General features: G+C 37.2%; 2 protein-coding genes across 2 annotated transcripts; one reads left to right on the top strand and one right to left on the bottom strand.

Moving 5' to 3' along the window:
• Positions 1–1,640: 1,640 nt before the first annotated feature.
• LOC104219755 (uncharacterized) lies at positions 1,641–6,047 on the top strand. Its single transcript, XM_070171100.1, has 6 exons — positions 1,641–1,755; positions 1,836–2,141; positions 2,797–2,887; positions 3,629–3,962; positions 4,326–4,474; positions 5,211–6,047. The coding sequence occupies exons 2-6, from the start codon at positions 1,877–1,879 to the stop codon at positions 5,719–5,721; spliced, it is 1,350 nt and encodes a 449-aa protein (XP_070027201.1). The 5' UTR covers positions 1,641–1,755; positions 1,836–1,876; the 3' UTR covers positions 5,722–6,047.
• A 595-nt stretch (positions 6,048–6,642) lies between these two features.
• On the bottom strand, positions 6,643–9,627 carry LOC104219756 (NADH dehydrogenase [ubiquinone] iron-sulfur protein 6, mitochondrial). Its single transcript, XM_009770481.2, has 3 exons — positions 9,312–9,627; positions 7,064–7,148; positions 6,643–6,930 (listed from the first exon to the last, which is right to left on the bottom strand). Exons 1-3 carry the CDS (start codon positions 9,465–9,467, stop codon positions 6,821–6,823), a joined length of 351 nt encoding a protein of 116 aa, XP_009768783.1. The 5' UTR covers positions 9,468–9,627; the 3' UTR covers positions 6,643–6,820.
• Positions 9,628–18,820: the final 9,193 nt, after the last annotated feature.

The raw sequence follows: 18,820 nt of genomic DNA, 5'->3' as shown, positions 1-18,820 counted from the left end.
ACCAAAAGATCTCAAACCCTACATAAACCCTGAACCTTCTTTTCCAATCTCCCAAGAAAAGTAACATTTTTATGGCGTCTTCCTTTTCTTCCTCTCCAAGCCACAATCACTGAAAAAACCCTTAAACCCTAATTCTCACTCTTACCGCGAAAGAAGAAAGGGGGAAAATGGGAAAAACATATGCAGCAGGGCTATTTGCAGCCCTAGCTTCTGCTAAGTTTGGTACAGAAACTGCTTATGCCGACGGTGGTGGTGGTGGTTTCAGCTTCTCTCCGTTTTCCACCTCTTCTAATAAGGTACCGAGTGCTCCTGCTGATGTTCCTCAGCCGGCAGCTGCAACTCCTGAGCCTCCTCCTAAGGTTCGAAATGATAATCCGAGGACTACTTCAGCTGGTTTTGATCCTGAGGCTTTGGAGAGAGGTGCTAAGGCTTTGAGAGAGATTAATAGTTCCAAAAGTGCCAAACAGGTATGGAGTCTTAGTTGATTTTCTAGCTTTATTCTTAAGAAGGCAATTGTAATGTACTAAACCCCTATATCCCAATTTTTTTGGTACTGTTGGGGAATCAATTTATTGGAAAATGTTTTAATTATAAAATGTAAAGATTTATCTATTGTTATGTAGTTTAAATGATGTTTTAGAAAGAAAAAAACAAGGAATTGCCGCGGAATTCATAGTGAAAAAGATAATGATTTATCTATTCTTATGTAGTTTAAATTATTCCTAGTTTTTCTGTTTGTAGGTTTTTGAAGTGATTAAAAAGCAAGAAGATACGAGACAGGTAGAGTTAACTGCAAAAATGCAAGAGTTTAAAGCACTGCAAGCTCAAGCTGAGACGGTAAGCTTAAAATTCTATGGTGAACTACTCCTTGTTTATCAACTCGATAAAAGAAAGTTCCTTTTATTTGTTTTTGTTGAACGATTGAGAAAAAATTCTCCCTTTTAATGAAGCAGCAATCAGAAGTATCAGTTGACAAATCTTGTTGTAACTTACACCGTTATTTTATTTCAAAATTTGTTTTTGGTTTTAATCTCCATTGTTTTATTAGTATATTCCTTGATTTATGTTTTGTTTTTGCTCTAAATCTTCCTTTAATGTTTACTATATGTAATTAAGCATTAGTGGTTGGTTAAAATGGATTAGAAATTTCATTGGCTGTAGAGGACATGGTTCTGTATTCCCATGTGCAAACTTAACCCAGTGCAAACGACCCGATTCTTTGAAGACAATTAAGCCACGTGAGGGATTTTGTTTTTACCCTACTGGAAATAGATATGAGTGTTGCTTGCTTAATACTTTGTTTTTTCTGTCTCTGCATGCTGCTCCTCCAAAAAATATCATTTGTTTAAACTAAGTAGGGTGTATTGAACTTCTATTTCTTCCAGAAAATATGCGACAACCCTTTGTGCACTTGTTGGGAACTATTTATTGTTCACTTATCTGATTGCAACACTTGTCTTGTTTGTAATATCAAAATTTGAACTTTACATTTATGTACCAACAACAACAACCCAATAAAATCCCACAAGTAGGGTCTGAGGAGGGTAGAGTGTACGCAGACCTTACCCCTACCCCAAGGGAGTTTACATTTATGTACCAAGGAGGAAAAAATATATGATTGATTATCTTTCTTTTAACAGGAGAGACAAAGGGTTATATACGACGAACAAAAAAAACTAGCTCAGCAACAGGCACAAATCAAGTCACAGATGGCTCGATATGAAGATGAATTAGCAAGGAAAAGGATGCAGGCATGTGAAGTGTTTTAATTGTCATGGTTAAATTGGTATTGCTTTAAATGATAAAACTGACTTCTGCTTGCATTCTGCAGGCAGAAAATGAGCACCATAGAGCTAGAAATCAGGAGTTGGTAAAAATGCAAGAGGATTCAGCTCTGAGACAAGAGGCAGCTAGACGAGCAACAGAAGAACAAATCCAAGCGCAGCGCCGCCAGACAGAGAGAGAAAAAGCAGAGATAGAACGTGAAACTATTAGAGTGAGAGCTATGGCAGAAGCAGAGGGGAGAGCACATGAAGCAAAGCTGGCTGAGGATGTTAACAGGAGAATACTAGTAGACCGTGCAAATGCTGAACGGGAGAAATGGGTCGCTGCTATTAACACAACTTTTGATCATATTGGAGGTTCTTCTCTAACGACCATCTATTAGCTTGCTGATACGGGTTATCCATGTTTATTATGGATCATATCAGTCTATTTTGTTCATGTTATTAGTATTGACCTGCATAATACATCTCTTGTTTTGATGTTGAATTTTTTCTTCTAAACCTGTCTTTCATGCCAATGTGCTGTGCTTATAACTTTTGCTGAAGAGACAATTTAACTCTTCTGTTTCTTGGGAAAGAGAAACAGGAAGAGATTTGGATTTGTAGTTCTTTTAGTATTATGGAGTAATATTTGCTTGCTGGTGTTAGACACAATTAGTGAGTTTATAATCTACACATCTTTCTATGCTCATTTTCCTTTTTAGCCTTTTCAATATGTGTACTAGAAAAATTAAAAACGCCTGACATATTTTCTGGACTCTATTTATAAATGCTGCATTCTTCTGATTCTTGGCATGCCTCTGCCGACTATGATTAGTGCCGATACTACCGAGTGGGGAATTAAAACTTCCAAAAGATAAATAGCAGTATCATTTATTTATTTTGTTTAAAAAGGTCATCAAGCACCACTAATTTGTGCAAATGCACAAAATGTAGGTAGGGTTGCATTTCTGGGCTACTGCTGATGCAAAATAAATATTATCTTTTGACGTGAAGATATCCATTTATGTAGGTGGTTTCCGTGCAATACTAACGGATCAAAATAAGCTTGTTGTGGCTGTTGGTGGCGTGACTGCTCTTGCAGCTGGAATATATACAACAAGGTATGTAATATATCTTCAAAATTAGCAACATAAAGTTGTTTGCATGTGCAATTCTCTTGCAAGTCATGCTTAATGTTGTGATATGCATTTTCTTATTTAATATTATTTGTGGGATTTAGGCATATTCTTTTCCTCTTTCAGAGACCACATGAACAGACATCAGATTTTTTTAACATGCATCTTGGTTTATACTAAAGGTTTTAAGGTGGTCAAATATGTTGAAGGAGTTGATCAGTTCTTTACTTTTCCATCATTTTAGCTGTGGCTTATGACGGCCCAGTGGGATCATCTTTTTCCGCTGGCTTCGTGAACCTCTTGTAGTTATTGGGACAATTCTTCTTTGCCCTTTCTTCTAGTTTGAGCATCACTATTATTCAAATCACCTTGTTTGGATGAAATGAAGATTCACTGGCGAGGAAATCCTACTCTAATGATATCTGATCTTTTAAGCATTTCTACCATTTTAGCCATGCAGAACTCATATAATATTTAGTTACTCTCATATCTCTACTTGTTTTGTTTGACTGCTCCCTCTATTGATAATACACTTGTTTATTTTAACGGCCAATACTAAGAAGTTGGTTTATTTGGAATCTGGTGGTGGGTAAACTATTAAAGTTTTGGTTACCCTGTCTCTCTTGGATTCTGTGGTTGTTCTTGAAGATATTTTGCCAGTACTTCTACTTGTAGTCACTAGTGTGGCTAAATACGGCTGATGCGAGCTTGTTATCTGAATTGCAGAGAAGGTGCAAGAGTTGTCTGGAGTTATGTGGACAGAATATTGGGACAGCCATCATTGATCAGAGAGTCATCTAGGGGTAAATATCCTTGGTCAGGCTTCTTCTCACGAGCCATGAGCACTCTCTCGAAGGGTGCTAATGGAGGTTCTGCAACCAAGTCTGAGAAAGGGTTCGGGGATGTCATTCTACATCCATCTCTTGAAAAAAGGATTCAGCAATTAGCCAATGCTACTGCTAATACCAAATCCCATCAAGCTCCATTTCGCAACATGCTCTTTTATGGTCCTCCAGGAACAGGGAAGACAATGGTTGCTAGAGAGCTTGCTCGCAGATCTGTAAGATCTTTCTCCCCTCTGTTGTTCTCTTCTTAGCTAATTTTTTTTGGCGACCGTTACATATTTACTTATATGGTATGTGTTTCATTCAATCTTGTTAAAGTATTGCATACGGGTTAGGGAGTGTCACACAAGCTGGCATACGTAAACCATCTTATAAGTTGACACAAAGTCGCTGATAAAAAGAAATTGCTTTTCGATGCAAAGCATAACAGTTCTGAAATTAGAGACTCATAAATAAGTTTTATAAGGGCAATCTTTCAAGAGAGTGTTGACGTTGGTGGACTCCGTTTATGGAACATCTATAACTTGGATATTCTAATTTTGTTGGTGGTCAATAATATGCTTGATTCTCTTTGTCAGGGACTTGACTATGCATTGATGACGGGTGGTGATGTTGCGCCACTGGGATCGCAGGCTGTCACTAAAATACATCAGTTATTTGACTGGTCCAAAAAATCCAGAAAGGGTCTATTACTTTTTATTGACGAAGCAGATGCATTTTTGTGCGAGTAAGTGACTTTCCCCTAGCATTGCTGCATTTGATTGATCGAGATCTTTAATAGTTTTTGATAGGTTTGACTATTTATTCCCGCCATCATGCTAGGAGGTGTACTTCCTTCGACAAAGTAATTTCATATAATCTTGTTCAGGGATCTCTGGGGTCTTCTCTGACTTTAAGATGTACTGGTCGAATTTGTTTTAGTAGCAAGGCACTGAAAAAACCCCACCTTCAGGATAGCTAGGCATGCCTCAATGATGAACTCATTACAAGTACCTTGTTCTCGTTTTAGTGATAACTTGCTGAAGTTAGTCCAATGGAGATCAAATAATTGCATCTAGGGGAATAACTTTGTAGAACAAATAGTCTCCTGAAAATTCAATTGGATGATTCTTGAAGCCCTGAAGCAATATATAGAATTGAACTGATTCCATTTAGGCGAAGGTAGGCAGACTTGCTTGTTAACTTGATGGCAGAGCCAAAGTTGAGAGATTAGGTGAAGGGAAATTCTGACCTTAAATGTCATCCAAATTAAATGATGCCACATTGATCCCTAGATTAATCAGTTCTATCATCTCTCTCTCTCTTTTTTTTTTTTTTTTTATATATATATTTATATTATAGCTATAGCCAGGTATTTATATGCTTGTCAGATTTACTCTTTTACAATGTTTAGGTGATGGACATGTAGAATTTGATTGTTCAGCCATTAGATCTCTGAGCTTGCCTTTTCATGTCAATTTCAGGCGAAACAAAACCTATATGAGTGAAGCTCAGAGGAGTGCCCTCAATGCCCTCCTTTTCCGCACCGGTGATCAGTCAAAAGATATAGTACTTGCTTTAGCTACAAATCGCCCTGGTGATCTTGATTCAGCTGTTGCAGACCGTATTGATGAAGTCATCGAATTCCCTTTGCCTGGGGAAGGTGAGCGCTTCAAGCTGATCAAACTGTATCTGGAAAGATATATAGCTCAAGCTGGGGAAAGGAAACCTGGTTTCTTTTCAAGCTTATTCAAGAAGCAGCAGCAGAAAATAGAGATAAAAGGGTTGACGGATGATATTCTTAGAGAAGCTGCTGCCAGGACGGAGGGATTTTCAGGCAGAGAGATTGCAAAACTGATGGCTAGTGTTCAAGCTGCTGTATATGGAAGTGAGGACTGTGTATTAGACCCTAACTTATTTCATGAAGTGGTAGATTATAAAGTTGCTGAACATCAGCAGAGGAAGAAATTAGCAGCAGCTGAGGGTGACAAGTGAAGAATTTTTTTTCCTTGAGATAATTTTGCCAAAGAATGATCAGGGGCGCTTACTGAGAATTTTGTTACTGACAAATGTTCCGCGAATGACCTATTCTTTTCCCATTATTTCGGGAAATTTTGGCTTCTTACAAGTTACAGATTTCATGGTATGATTATTCATAGCCTAGGTCAATTCTGTGTTCTTTTCACGTTTTGTTTAGTCACTTGTGTATTCAGCCCATGGAAATAAAAGTGCAGTGGCTGAAATTATTCCAAAGAGGAAAAGATTTGTCTTTTCCTCTATGTTTTTGATAAAAGAAATATCAAGATTTTAAGTGATTTTAAGTTCTATGTATTGACAATGTAGAAATATTTACAGTGAGAACAAGAACAGAATTTGAAGAGTAAATATTGAAAACTAAACAGTGAAGACATAGGAAAAATAAAGATGAAGACCGACTATTATTCTCAACTGAAATCTTCGTCGAAGCACACCCTCATTGTATTCTTAGTCAAAAAGAATACGATGTTAGGTCTCTCTACTTTTGAGTGACAAATATCCTCGAATTTCTCTGATAATGGGAAGCGTTTTGAAGAGTAAAGAGTTAGTTACGGAATTTTGAATGTTTGCAATTAAATTCACGCGAGTGCGCGAAAAGAGAATAAAAAAATAAAAAAATAAAAATAAAGATGGAGTGCACTGGTGCGTCATGTTGGGTGCAAATACGGACGCTTGAAGCGTAAGCCAACGCCTACAGCACGAGGCCAAGCACCCCCTAATGTCTCCAGACATTTTGAGTGCCTTGCCTCATGGGCAAACTCCGGACGAGTTCCAATTTTGCCTTCTAAAACATTATATCTAACATAACCCTTTGGCACCTAACATAGATTCAATCGGCAAAAGCATGTAGTATGGCCTGTGTACGAAAGAGAAATGAACTAGTGAAAAGCATCTGTATACCAGCTTTAAGAAAATGGATCACACAGACCGTACTAATCCTTATTACCAGAAGCAAAACTTGCCTGCATCATTAGTACAAAGGATCAAAATAAGCACAACTGTTTAGATATAAAATGAAGAAGACTCTTCTTAGTTCAGGAATTCTCATCATGCAGCCCTAATGGTGATGATCTTGAACAAAGCGCAAACCACAGTATTTGCATACAGCTGGTTCGTCCACATCAAGGCATATATACTCAATTGGATGTCCAAGAGCAGGATCAGTGTCTGTTTCAGAAGATAAAAAAAGAGCACTTTAAGGCAGATTGATTTGTAATGGAAGCAGTATTTCTTAAGCAACTCAAGAACACTTCCCGGAAAAAAAAAGGGAACATGGTGATGGTGGTAGTATTCAAATTACCTCCTTCACAGGCGGCAATCCTGCCCTCAACCTTGATAGGTGGAACTTCATTGATCAACTCCATGGGAGATTTCTTGCTAATATCCTACCATTTAAGCACCACACAACAATCAGGAAAATAAACAAAGTATTTACCAGGAAGAAAATTCTTAATGTAACTATGGATTAGCAGTGGCATCATAGGAACAATACAAAAAACGAGGATTCGTATCTTGGAACCATCTTGAAACCTTATTGTTCCACTAGCTTTTTCTGATCAAGCTTATTCTTCCACTGGTTTGATACTGATCAATAGGGAGAAAATCCTTGATGCAATTTTGAAATAAAAAAGGCTTGACAGAAACTGAAGCAAAAACGAGGACTTCATATCTTGGAACCATCTCACTTATCTCCCCCCGCCCCCCCCCAAAAAAAAAAAAAAAAAACCTTGGAACCATCTTGAACCTTATTGTTCCACTATTTTTTTTTTTTTAAAAAAAATCAAGCTTCAAACAACAACAACAATATACCCAGTGTGATCCCACACGTTGGGCCTGAGGAGGGTATAGTGTATGCAAACCTTACCCCTACCATGTATAAGGTAGAAATGTTGTTTCTGATAGACCCTCGGCTCAAATCAAGCTTATTGGATTATCATTAGTTCTATAAAATGGTCACCTTTCTATATTATTTCTGACAAGCTTATAGAAGTGCCTGCATTGCATAATTCCTGTCCAAAAATTGACTACACAACACATTTTCTACCACACAAATGGTCATAGGACTGTATGGTGCAGCCTGTGGAAAGACAACTAGAGCAGAATCCTTTGGAAAAGAGAAATAAAACTTTGGTTTGCAGATGAGGGGGAAGAAAATTGATTACTACTCGGGCTGCAGGCATGCCAGGCCAGCTCACAAGCTACTCAAGCAAATTAGAATTGCTTAATTTGACTAGCATTCTGCTAATCTCAGTATGATAGAAGTTTGTCTCCATGCTCCTGAGCCCCTTTAAATTCTTCACCGAGATAATTGTAGCTTAAACACATTTTGTCCAAATCAAAACACCATTAAATATCTTCCTAATACTATCAGCCTTCAGATATATATGATAAACACATAAATACAACAACTTTTCAGTTAAGACACGGGTTTTACTTCTCCTACTCCTGTCACTCCCATCTCCGATCAGTCACTTGTTGCCAACTACAATACTGTGTTCATATCTTTACTCTCCTGTCTCCAATCTTTCTTCTTTTGTCTCTCTCCCACTCTATTTCCTATTCCAATCTCATCTTTCCTTTTCCGTGATTTCAACATTGACTGCCATTTCAACTGCCTTCTCTGACATGCAACACAAAATTGAGGTTTCACACTCAGCCACATGAAAAATGCTGAAAATTGAGTTGCAAAGATACCGGTTTGAACTCTGAAAATTGGAAAACGCTATTGATCTCCAATCAAACTGTTCAATCCCAAGCCTCCCAGTTTCTAGATTGTGTCAAGGTCAAGATCTTAGGCTAGCCTACTCAAGCCTGAACCTCTCAAAGTCAAGCTTGCCTCAGATTTAGCTTGGCAAAACAAGATCGTCCGCTAGACCTAACTTGTCCAACATTTGAGGACAGAAAATCATGGTTGCTTTTAAATACTAATTGGGATTAAGAACTGACCTGAAACTAACCCAGAAAAGTGTGTATGCAGTAAAAATCTGAATTTTTTTTCCTTTTCAGATTAGTATTGCTCAAAGTCCATGTAAGAAGAAACTATAAGCACGATATCCCTACCCTGATCTCTTCTAAAGCATGATTTTGGTTGCCATTTAGCCAAGTAATATGCACATCGTAAACTTAAAGAATAATATCCAATACTCAACATTTGATTCCCTTTCACAAGATAAAGTATCACCCTAAAAGGTCAGAAAATTTTCTAATCCCTCACTGTAGAAATCAATCCTCACCTTCACATATTTATTCAAGCTTCATATTAAGAAACAACAGCTCCAATTATCAAATTTTTCTGCAGTTAGACTTCCTAGGGTATCAAACTAGATAAGTTTCGAAACGATTTCAGCTCTTTTCTCCTTTTGTCTCTAATTTCAGAAATTCATTTTGACACATGCCGCTGGTAAGGAAGACTTAGACTAGCTGAAAATTCCATTTTTAAAATCTCTGTATACCATAAGCTAGGGCATCAAAAATTCCGTTCAGCAAAAAATTTGGATAAATCTGATAGAAAGATGAAGATAAGAGAAAGGAGAAAACGAGTTAGGTACCTGCATCCATTTGTCAGTGTGGGAGGTGACGACCTCAGTGCTACCAACACCGCTAAAACTTCTGGCGTTGGATCGGAAATTGGAAGATCTTCCGGTTAGGGTTTTCAGGAGATTGCTGGCCATTGCCGCGCCCTGTTTCCTTCCAAATGATGCCATTGTGTTTTTCGCCCCAACGCTGAAATTCCCACTGCTATTCAACGAATGAGATTTAGCCTACCGGGAAGCATCATACCAGATGACATATATTGCTTCTTCCTCTTCTTTTTTTTTTTTTTTCCTCTCTTTTTTCCGTTCTTTTTTTTTTTCCTTTTTTTTTAAAAAAAAAAAAAAAAAAACTGCAATAATGGTTTCATTTCAGCGAAAATCGCCTAGACGGAAAATCTTTTCTTTTTTGATGTTCAAGGAAAAAAACCTAATATAATCAAGCCTCATTATAATAATTTTATTTGTTCCGATATTTTTTAACAAATGATCTTATAGAGGATGTATAACATAATATAAATTAATTTAGGGAAAAAATTGACTTTATAATGAATGAATATTATATAAGTATATTGTTATATAGAGATCTAAGCAATAATCTAGAAAAATTTATAATAAGTTATTTTTGATAAAATAACAAGAAAGCTTTACAATAAATTAGTAGGAGTGTTATTTTTCTAGCATGCTTAGGGGAAGGAAAAAAATATTACTCTGCAAGATAAGTTACTGGATTCAAGTGAAGCACGTAATAATAAGTTGATAGTTCGAACTATAGTCTCTTGACAACCAAATTGTCCATCCAAATACATCAATTATTGTTGAGTAGCCCTTTTATTCTATTATTTGAGTTTGAGATTGATGTCATACATATCGCACTATACTCTTTTTTTTTTGAGTAATAAAAGGAAGTTATATTGCATACTAAGTAGTAATTAACATATTACAACCCATATTGTCAATACCAAAAGGCATTAGGGTACATATCCCTGTTTCAAAAGGAGTGCCACCACTAGCAACACTTTGATTTCCTGGAGTTTTTAGCAAATTACAAGTAGAAGTTGACACTTGCTTCACGAAACAACTTTCCCTGCATAAGTCTTTATCATAAAGATGCTTCACGAAAGATGGTGGATCGGCAAAAAGTTTTGTATCTCCTGGCTTGTAACATTTGTTTTCTTTATTTTTTGCTTCCTTGGCTAGTGCGTCTGCCACTATATTCCCTTGTCTGAAGTTATGTCGGAGAAGAAGGCCCTTCTCCTGGCGCATTAACGATTTGCATGATTGAATTAGATTAGTTAAAATTGCATGTCCATTATTGATGGCATTCATTACCTCCGTTGAGTCCGTATCTATTTCTATAGGAAATAGATCAAACACTACTAGAATTCCGAAAAAAAAAAACGACCAAACTTTAGCGACCAAAGTTGGTCGCTAAATTGGCGAAAATAATAAAATAATTATTTGATATACATTAGCGACCAAGGTTGGTCGCTAATTTTGTCAAAATATTGACCGGACTGGTCAATAACTTAGACACAGTACCTGGCATAGTGTGCCTTTAATTGTTGTTCTCATTAGCGACAATGATGATGAGAAGGTAATGGCATGTGTTTCAAACAGTGATGGTGTAGGTAAGAATTTAACATTTCCTAAGTAGATAAAAGAAAAGGTTATAGAGGAATTCTCCACTTCATTTTCCAAGAGGAAGTAGAGAATTCCTCTATAACCTCTTCTTTTATCTGCTTAGGAAATGTTAAATTCTTACCTACATCATGACTGTTTGAAACACATGTCATTGCCTTCTCATCATCATTGTCGCTAATGAGAACAACAATTGATCAAAGACACCCTGTCGGGTACTGTATCCAAGTTACCCTCTGTATCTAAGTTCATCCCGAGTAATAGTACCACGAGGATAATCACCAAAGCCACCAGACAACTTTATGATGCCAATGAAGTAAGATGAGCTATTCAATGAGACTCGTATTGTAAAGAAGAAGAAAGAGACTGATCCAGAAAGGTGGGTTGAGGGTCGAGCCTCGACTATACATGTAAGTTTTTACTTTTCATTAAGTATTTCGATTTACTTTTATATAAATTTGAAATACTAATTCAATATAATTTTTCTTATAGGTTCGCTTCACAGCTGATGTGGGGGAATTCATACGCAGTCAGCCACCTAATGAGTCGGGCGAGACAATCCAACTTTCGGACGAGGATGCTGAAAGAACACTCCTTGAGTACTTTATATACTTTAAACTAGACAATAGAACCACTTTTCGAATGAGCTTGTAATAAGCGTTAACTTAGTTTTGTTAGCTTAATGTGTTAGTTCTATTGAACTTTATACTTTGTTGCTTTTTATTGTTGTTGTTGTTGTTGGCATAAAATGTCTGTTTAGGATTTTTGGTAAGCTGGCAGGTGGTGTAGCTGCCAAAACAGGCAGTTTCTGCCAAAAATATACCAAGAAAAGCGACCAACTTTGGTTGCTAGTTGGTCGCTTTTCCCTTAAAAAAATATTTTTCTGGGCAATAGCGACCAACCTTGGTCGCTATTTAACCCAGATTTCTCAAAAGCGACCAACTTTGGTCGCTATTCTATTTTAAAAAATAATAATTTCTGGAAATATAGCGCCAAAGTTGGTCGCTTATAATTAAAAAAAATTATTTCTTGAAGTTAGCGACCAACATTTTTCAGATTTTAAAATATAATATTTGTAGAGACCAAAGTTGGTCGCTTTTTTATGATTAATAATAAATAAATAAATAACGTATTTTACATTTAGAAACCAACTTTGGTCGCCAAAATTATATTATTAAAATAATAAAGCGACCAAAGTTGGTCGCTATAGTCTTTACCCGGAATATTTGGTCATTTTACCTTAGAGACCAGCAATATTGCGACCAGACATGTTTGGTCGCTTTTAAGCCTATAAGCGACCAACTTTGGTCGCTTTTTACCGGATTTCTAGTAGTGAAACTTCACTGCCAGTAGAAGCCCTTCGTGGAGTGCCTGCAATTCCAAATGTAATGGGAATAAACCCTTGCAGTATTTGTTAAAACCTAGAATCCATTTTCCAGTACTGAATACACCACCTATGCCACTATTGTTTTAGCCGTGAAAGCTCCATCGATGTTTAATTTAAACCAGCTTTTTTCGGGTGCATGCCAACTAATTTTGATAGGAATTGTATCTTTTGTGAGTTGGTTTGTGTTGGTCATGAAGTGAAATTCATGTGAGTGATTAAGAATCTTTTGCAAGGATGGTCTATGAGTAGTGTTGTTAATATTGTTGTTGTTCCTATTTAGCCAAATTCCCCATATTACAAAGGCTAGAATATCCCGCCATTCCATATGAATATAAGATAAGTTTATGCTGGGAGTAAGACCCTTTATTTGCATTAGCTAGTGAGAAGTGTTGGTGATATTTAGGTTGGCAAACCCTAGTTTATACCAAAGAGTTTGAGTTATAGGGCAACTTATGAGTATATGGATAGGGGATTCCTCTTCTGGTCGACACACAGGGTACGTGTTATCAATGCTGATCCCTATTTGGAGAAGGTATTGGCGGAATGGAGTACGATTGTGTAGACATTGCCATAGAAAATATTTTATTTTGTTAGGACATTTAAGCTTCCATATCCACATGAAGTCGTACTGTGGGTTAATATTGTTATCCTTAATGATATTGAGGCAGCTCTTGCTAGTGAAGAGGCCATTAGTGTTGAGTTTCCATATTGGGGTGTCATTGCAACCTTGTTTCAGAGGCATAGGGATTAAATCAATGTTAGAATTAACATTTGTAGGGATGTCAAAAGAGACTTTTGATAAGTCCCATTTCCGCGAAGTGATAATGTCTTTCACTTTTAGTGTTGAGTCAAACTATGTGAGAGGACCTTCAATGCATAGTCTAAGGTTTTGAATATTTGGGATCCAGGTGGAGTACCATATATCTAGGTTAGAATTTATGCTTGGTTACCACCTTATGCCTTTGGAAAAGAGTGACCATCTTTTTAGAATGCTTTTTCATATAAAGGAAGATTGTGTTTTTGGGCCCTTGTTAGCATATTTGAATATGATAATTCTGGACCATAGATTATTAGGATTCTCCAAGTAAGTTTGCTTAGAGTAAATAATATTTTTAGATTTGGCCTTTGTGATGCCAAGACCCCCTTCCTCTTTTTGTTTGGTTACGGTGTCCCAGTTCACATAATGAATTTTCTTGGTTTCATCTGTAGATCCCCAGATAAAATTGCGTAGGATACAATCTATTTGACTGAGAATTTTATTGGGTAGGTAAGTGTATTGCATTGCATGACTTGATATAGAGTTTAGAGCGGATATTGCGAGGGGCGTTCTGCCAGCAATATTGAGAAACTTTACTTTCCACGAAACAAGTTTTTTTTGCATATTATTAATTATGAATTGGTAATCCCTGGGTGTTGGCTTATTCTGGAGAATAGGATACCCTATGCATTTTCCAAAGGAGTTACTAATATTTATTGAAAAGTGGTCAGCAACTTCTTTTGCTAAATTAGCATTGCAATTCTTTGAGAAGATTATCCTAGATTTCTAAATGTTAATGTTTTGACATGGAAGCTTACAAAAAAAAGAGAGGTATCTTTTAATAGAGGTGCATGATATCTCATTAACTTTGGCCATTAGGGTCAGTCGTCAGCGAAGAATAAATGGGATATGCACGGGCCTTGATGATTGAGGTGTAGTGACTCCCATTGGCATATATCTACTTCATGAGAGATAAGCCTAGAGAACATTTTCATACTTTGTATGAAAATGTAGGGTGATAGGGGATAACTTTGTCTAATGCCTCTACTAGGTGTAAAAAACTCAGTAGTAGTACCATTGACTAAGATAGCTATCTTGCGTGTACTAATACAGTTCATGATTAATTTGGAGATGGACGGGGGGAATTTAAAGAACTTAAGCATACGATAAATAAAAGACCATTCCAATCGGTCAAATACTTTTTCTAGATCGATTTTTAATATCATACTAGCCTTTTTCCCTTTTGTCTTTTTGAATTGGTTGATCAGTTCCTATATTATAATGGCGTTGTCACTAGTATGCCTTCCTTTTATAAAGCTGGCTTGGTGAGGACTAATTAAATCATTTAGGAAGGGTTCCAGTCTATTAGCAATAATTTTTGTAATAACTTTATACACCGTATTGTACAAACTAATTGGACAAAAGTTCTTTAGGTTATTAGCATTATGAATTTTTGGAATGAGGCAGATGTAAATGTTATTCATGTCTTCAGGAATTGAGTTGTTTTGGAAAATTTGAAGACAAAGGTTGATAACTGATGGTCCCACCAATTTCCAGAATTTTTGATAGAAAAATGGATGAATCTCATCGGGTCCAGGGGCTTTAAAATGTTTAAATGAAAAAACTGCAGTGGTGACCTCGAAGGGATAATCGATTATCCACAGTTGTTAGATCGATGTTATTGAAACTGGTGGGATCATAGAGAATGTCCTTCCAATTAGTAGATATGTGAGAAGTTTTGAAGGAATTTTTAAAGTATTGCTTAATATGAGATATAATTTCATACGGATCATTGATCCACTTTCCTTCCTCATTTTTGAAAAAAACAATTTTGTTCTTTCTTTTATTGTTGGTGGCCATGATGTGATGGAATTTTGCATTGGCATCACCCTCTTGAATCCAGGATATTCTAGCTCTAAGTTTCCAATAATCATCTTCAATTTTGAGGTAATTGTTATACTCTAATTGAAGGGATTGTTCCAATTGATGTAGGAAGTTACTAGTGTGGTAGTGCTTGGATTCTTGTATACCCTTAAGTCTTGCCAATATTTTGCTCTTTTTTTTGAAAATATCTCCAAAGATCATATTTTTCCAAGTTTTAACCTTATCTAGGAAGATTTTTGCGGAGCCTATGTAGTTGGAATTTTCCCAACATTCCGCAACTAAGGAATTGAAACTAGGGTGTCTACACCAGTAGGTTTCAAGCCTAAATGGTTTTGGTAGAGAGATGTTTGATTTAGGAATTATTTCTAATAGAAGAGGATTGTGGTCCGAGTGGGTTTTAGGTAGGTGAGTTACGAAGGCATTAGAAAAGTAACTTAACCACTCACTATTGGCAAGGATTGTCTAATCTCTCCATAATAAGGCCATTATTTTTCTTTCTACGATTAGTCCAAGTAAATTTACAACCTTTGAACCCTAGATCAATTAAGCCATATTTATTAATACAATTCCAAAGATATTTAGAGCGATTTCTATTAACTTGGTTTCCTCCTAGTTTTTCTGATGAGTCTATTACATCATTGAAATCTCCCCTACTAGCCATGGCCCGTTATAATTATCATGCATATTAATGAGGTTGATGTTAGTGGTAGCATGTATAGAAGTAAAAATCCAAGTTTTACATGTGGGAATTACCTCAATAGTAGCACTGATCTCCTAACTTCTACGCATGAAACTATGGATATTTACCGTGTTTTGATCCCACGGGATGACCATTCCACCTGAATGACCCTCAGCTGAAATCTCAATCATGTCGGAGAAACCAAAAGGGTTTAAGAGAGATATATGATTATTCATTTTGGTTTCCAACAGAGTGACCATGCCAGGGCGATGCATGTCAACCATTTCCCTAAGGTTTAACCTGAAGTTGTCATTATTGCCTCCACGAACATTCCAAATGAAGGAAGAGATGGGCCTATTCATATTGATCGTCCAATTGTGAAGATCCCCGGTCTCCAGCACCCTTGGTGCATGTACTGGGTTCCTTCTCTGGAAGGGAACTAAGATCAGGGCATGTTGTCCCACTGTTGAGCCGGCTGGTGGTCGTATGTCCATCGTGCACTTGTAAAGTACCAATGGACAGTTGAGCACTTGCCTCTATTCCTGCATCTCCGTGAAGATGAACACTTTTACCCCGTCTAAGTTTGAATCTTCTTTCACTAATTCTGGGAGTAAGTTGATGGGTGGTTCCACTACCTCCTCTATCATTGCCTCTTGGTTTGGTGGATTTCCTTGGGTGTGAGGTTGTGACGTATTTTGTGGAGGGTGGACTGGAGTTGCATGATGTGCATTGGGAACCTAAGCTTGGTTTGCATGTGCATTCCAAGAGGTAAAGATAGGGTTGATGGTTGTTGCTATCTCTGGAGTGAAGAATGGCAAATCCATCACTGGGTGGTTGTTTTGGATTTGGACAAAATTGGGGGGGGGGGGAGATTCCATTCTCCCATCATCATTTGGGTTAGGTTGGGGGGCAAGTTTGGTGCCACTAGGTGTAGAATGTTGTTCACCCACATATGATTCATGAAATTATTCATGGCCAATCGGATGCCCTCCGATATTAGTTGAGCTAGATAGTGTGAGTTCTGCAGTATTATGACTGTCTCCCTTCCATTCAACATTATGTTGAAGGAGATTGCATGGCCCATCAATCCTAACTCCACCCAAGATAGTGGTTGGTGGGTTACCGGTAGTGGTGGTTGAATGACGATTGTGGGAATGTTCTGTGTTTGAGGATTTTGTGGTGTTTGGTTTGCCATGTTTTGGAGACGACTTAGGCGTAGTATTTGGATGAGAGTGTGGCGTCTCCGACTTGGCAAAAGAAGTCTTGGCATTTTCTAGTGGATTATCAGAATTAATAGGAGAATTGGATTGATTGTTGATATTCCAAAAGATTTCAGTATCTTTTGCAATGATTTCGTCGTCCGTTTGCATGTTATTTAAGGGGACGGCGTATGGGATTTATTAAGAATGGTGGTGGGTTGGGCTGGGGATACGTGTTTAATATTATTGGCTATTTGAAGCTTTGGTGTTTGGGGTGTTGACAAGTAAGCTTTTCCATTAGAAGCATACCGAGGATTATTATTAGGATTAGGCATTGTTTTGTTGGTTAGTGCATGCGTATTAGTAGGGTTGAGGGTGTTTATAGGAGCAAAAGTTTGTAGGTTATTAGGGAATTCTGTCGTGTTAGGTGACACGTGTTCATTGGTTGTGTCACTAATGTCCAACACATTGGTTTCATTATTATTTTTAATTATTCTTCCTGGTAAAAAAAATTGTAGGATTTTCCAAAACCATATCCTCATCCATCAAAGCTGAGAAGTGGTTTTTTGATTGAAATTTGTTATTGTTAAGGGTGGATTCTTCCTTGATTATATTTTTTCCAGTATTAGGACGAGCTTTATAACAGAGAGTTTGAGAGCTAAGAAATTTACCTGTGTTTGCATCGTAAATATTGACATTAATACCTGCCTTGTTTGAAACTTCTTGGGTATCAATCTTCACGCTTTTTTTATTCCCTTTGTTAAAAGTGACAGTCCTCCATTCCTCGTCGATCTTGTGCGATTGTTCCTGCATGTTGAGAAGTTGTTCTTCTTCTTCCTTTTCTGTTGATGTTTTATTAGATTGTGTTTTGGCTTTTTTGCACTGGCCTACTAAGTGACCAAGATGGCCACAATTTAAGCATAGGAGCTTGTCACACTCATATAAAATTTGTTGTTTGTGGGATCCTATCCAAACATTGGATTTAGCTGCTTTGAGTAGTGGAAGTTCCACACACAGCCTTGCATAATGGCCTCTTAGAGCTGACGATGCGCAAACATCTACGTTAAGAACCCTTCCAATGGTGTTGCCTACTTTCTTCAGAATTGTTTCATCATAGAACTCAGTGGGGAGTTGTAGGAGTCGTATCCATATCGTCGTAAGGGATTGTTTTGCTTTTGATGGAACAAAATTTGGCTCCCACAGTTGGACTGATAGAAAGTGGCCAAAGATAAACCACGACTCATTTTGTAAAGCGTTGATCATGTTTTCTTCTTTTCAAAATTTTACTGTGAAATAGTTTTCTCCCAGATCAATAAGAGGGAAGTTTTCCGTTGGCTTCCATATGTCAGTGAGTTTTTGTTTGAGAATTTGGTGAGGGATTTTTTCCCCTTGAAGTTTAATTATCACTAAGTGTCGCCAAGGAAAGTAGATACGTTGTTTGTCTTCCCCGTTATTGGAATTGTGTATTCGTCTCTTTGGTCTTTTTCCCCTTCTTCCTCGATTATATCAACAGCCATCGGTATTAAATAAGAAGGTGGTTGGGATATGGAAATGTTTCTCTCATTTTCATTGGATAGAAACTTATCCTTGAAGGTAGTAGATTGGTTAGTTAAAGTAGAGTCAGTGTCAGAAGGTTCTGGCGGAAGGATTTCTAAATTGTTAATGCTGTTCATTTGTTTTTCCAGTGTTAGGGATGTTGGGTATTTTTCTAGTTGGTGTTTTCTTTTAGAGAGAGGCCAGAGTTTCTCACACTAGAAATTTTTTTTCTAGTGGCCTGTTATGTTGCCTAATACTTGAATTGTAAAATTAGAAACATTCTGATCATGAAAATGTTCTCAAGTGAGTTTCATTATCGGACGGTTATAGGCCTTATTTCTCAATTGACAGATGATTGGATTATTCATAATATGGGACTTAGAGGTGTTAACCGGACGGGCTGGTTCGGGCTGAACACAATAAAAAATAGCCCGTCTGATTATT

Source organism: Nicotiana sylvestris, chromosome 3 (assembly GCF_000393655.2).
Source record: "Nicotiana sylvestris chromosome 3, ASM39365v2, whole genome shotgun sequence".
Classification (NCBI taxonomy): domain Eukaryota; kingdom Viridiplantae; phylum Streptophyta; class Magnoliopsida; order Solanales; family Solanaceae; genus Nicotiana; species Nicotiana sylvestris.
The sequence above is the reverse complement of the archived record's forward strand: the minus strand, read 5'-3'. Positions and strand labels throughout refer to the sequence as shown.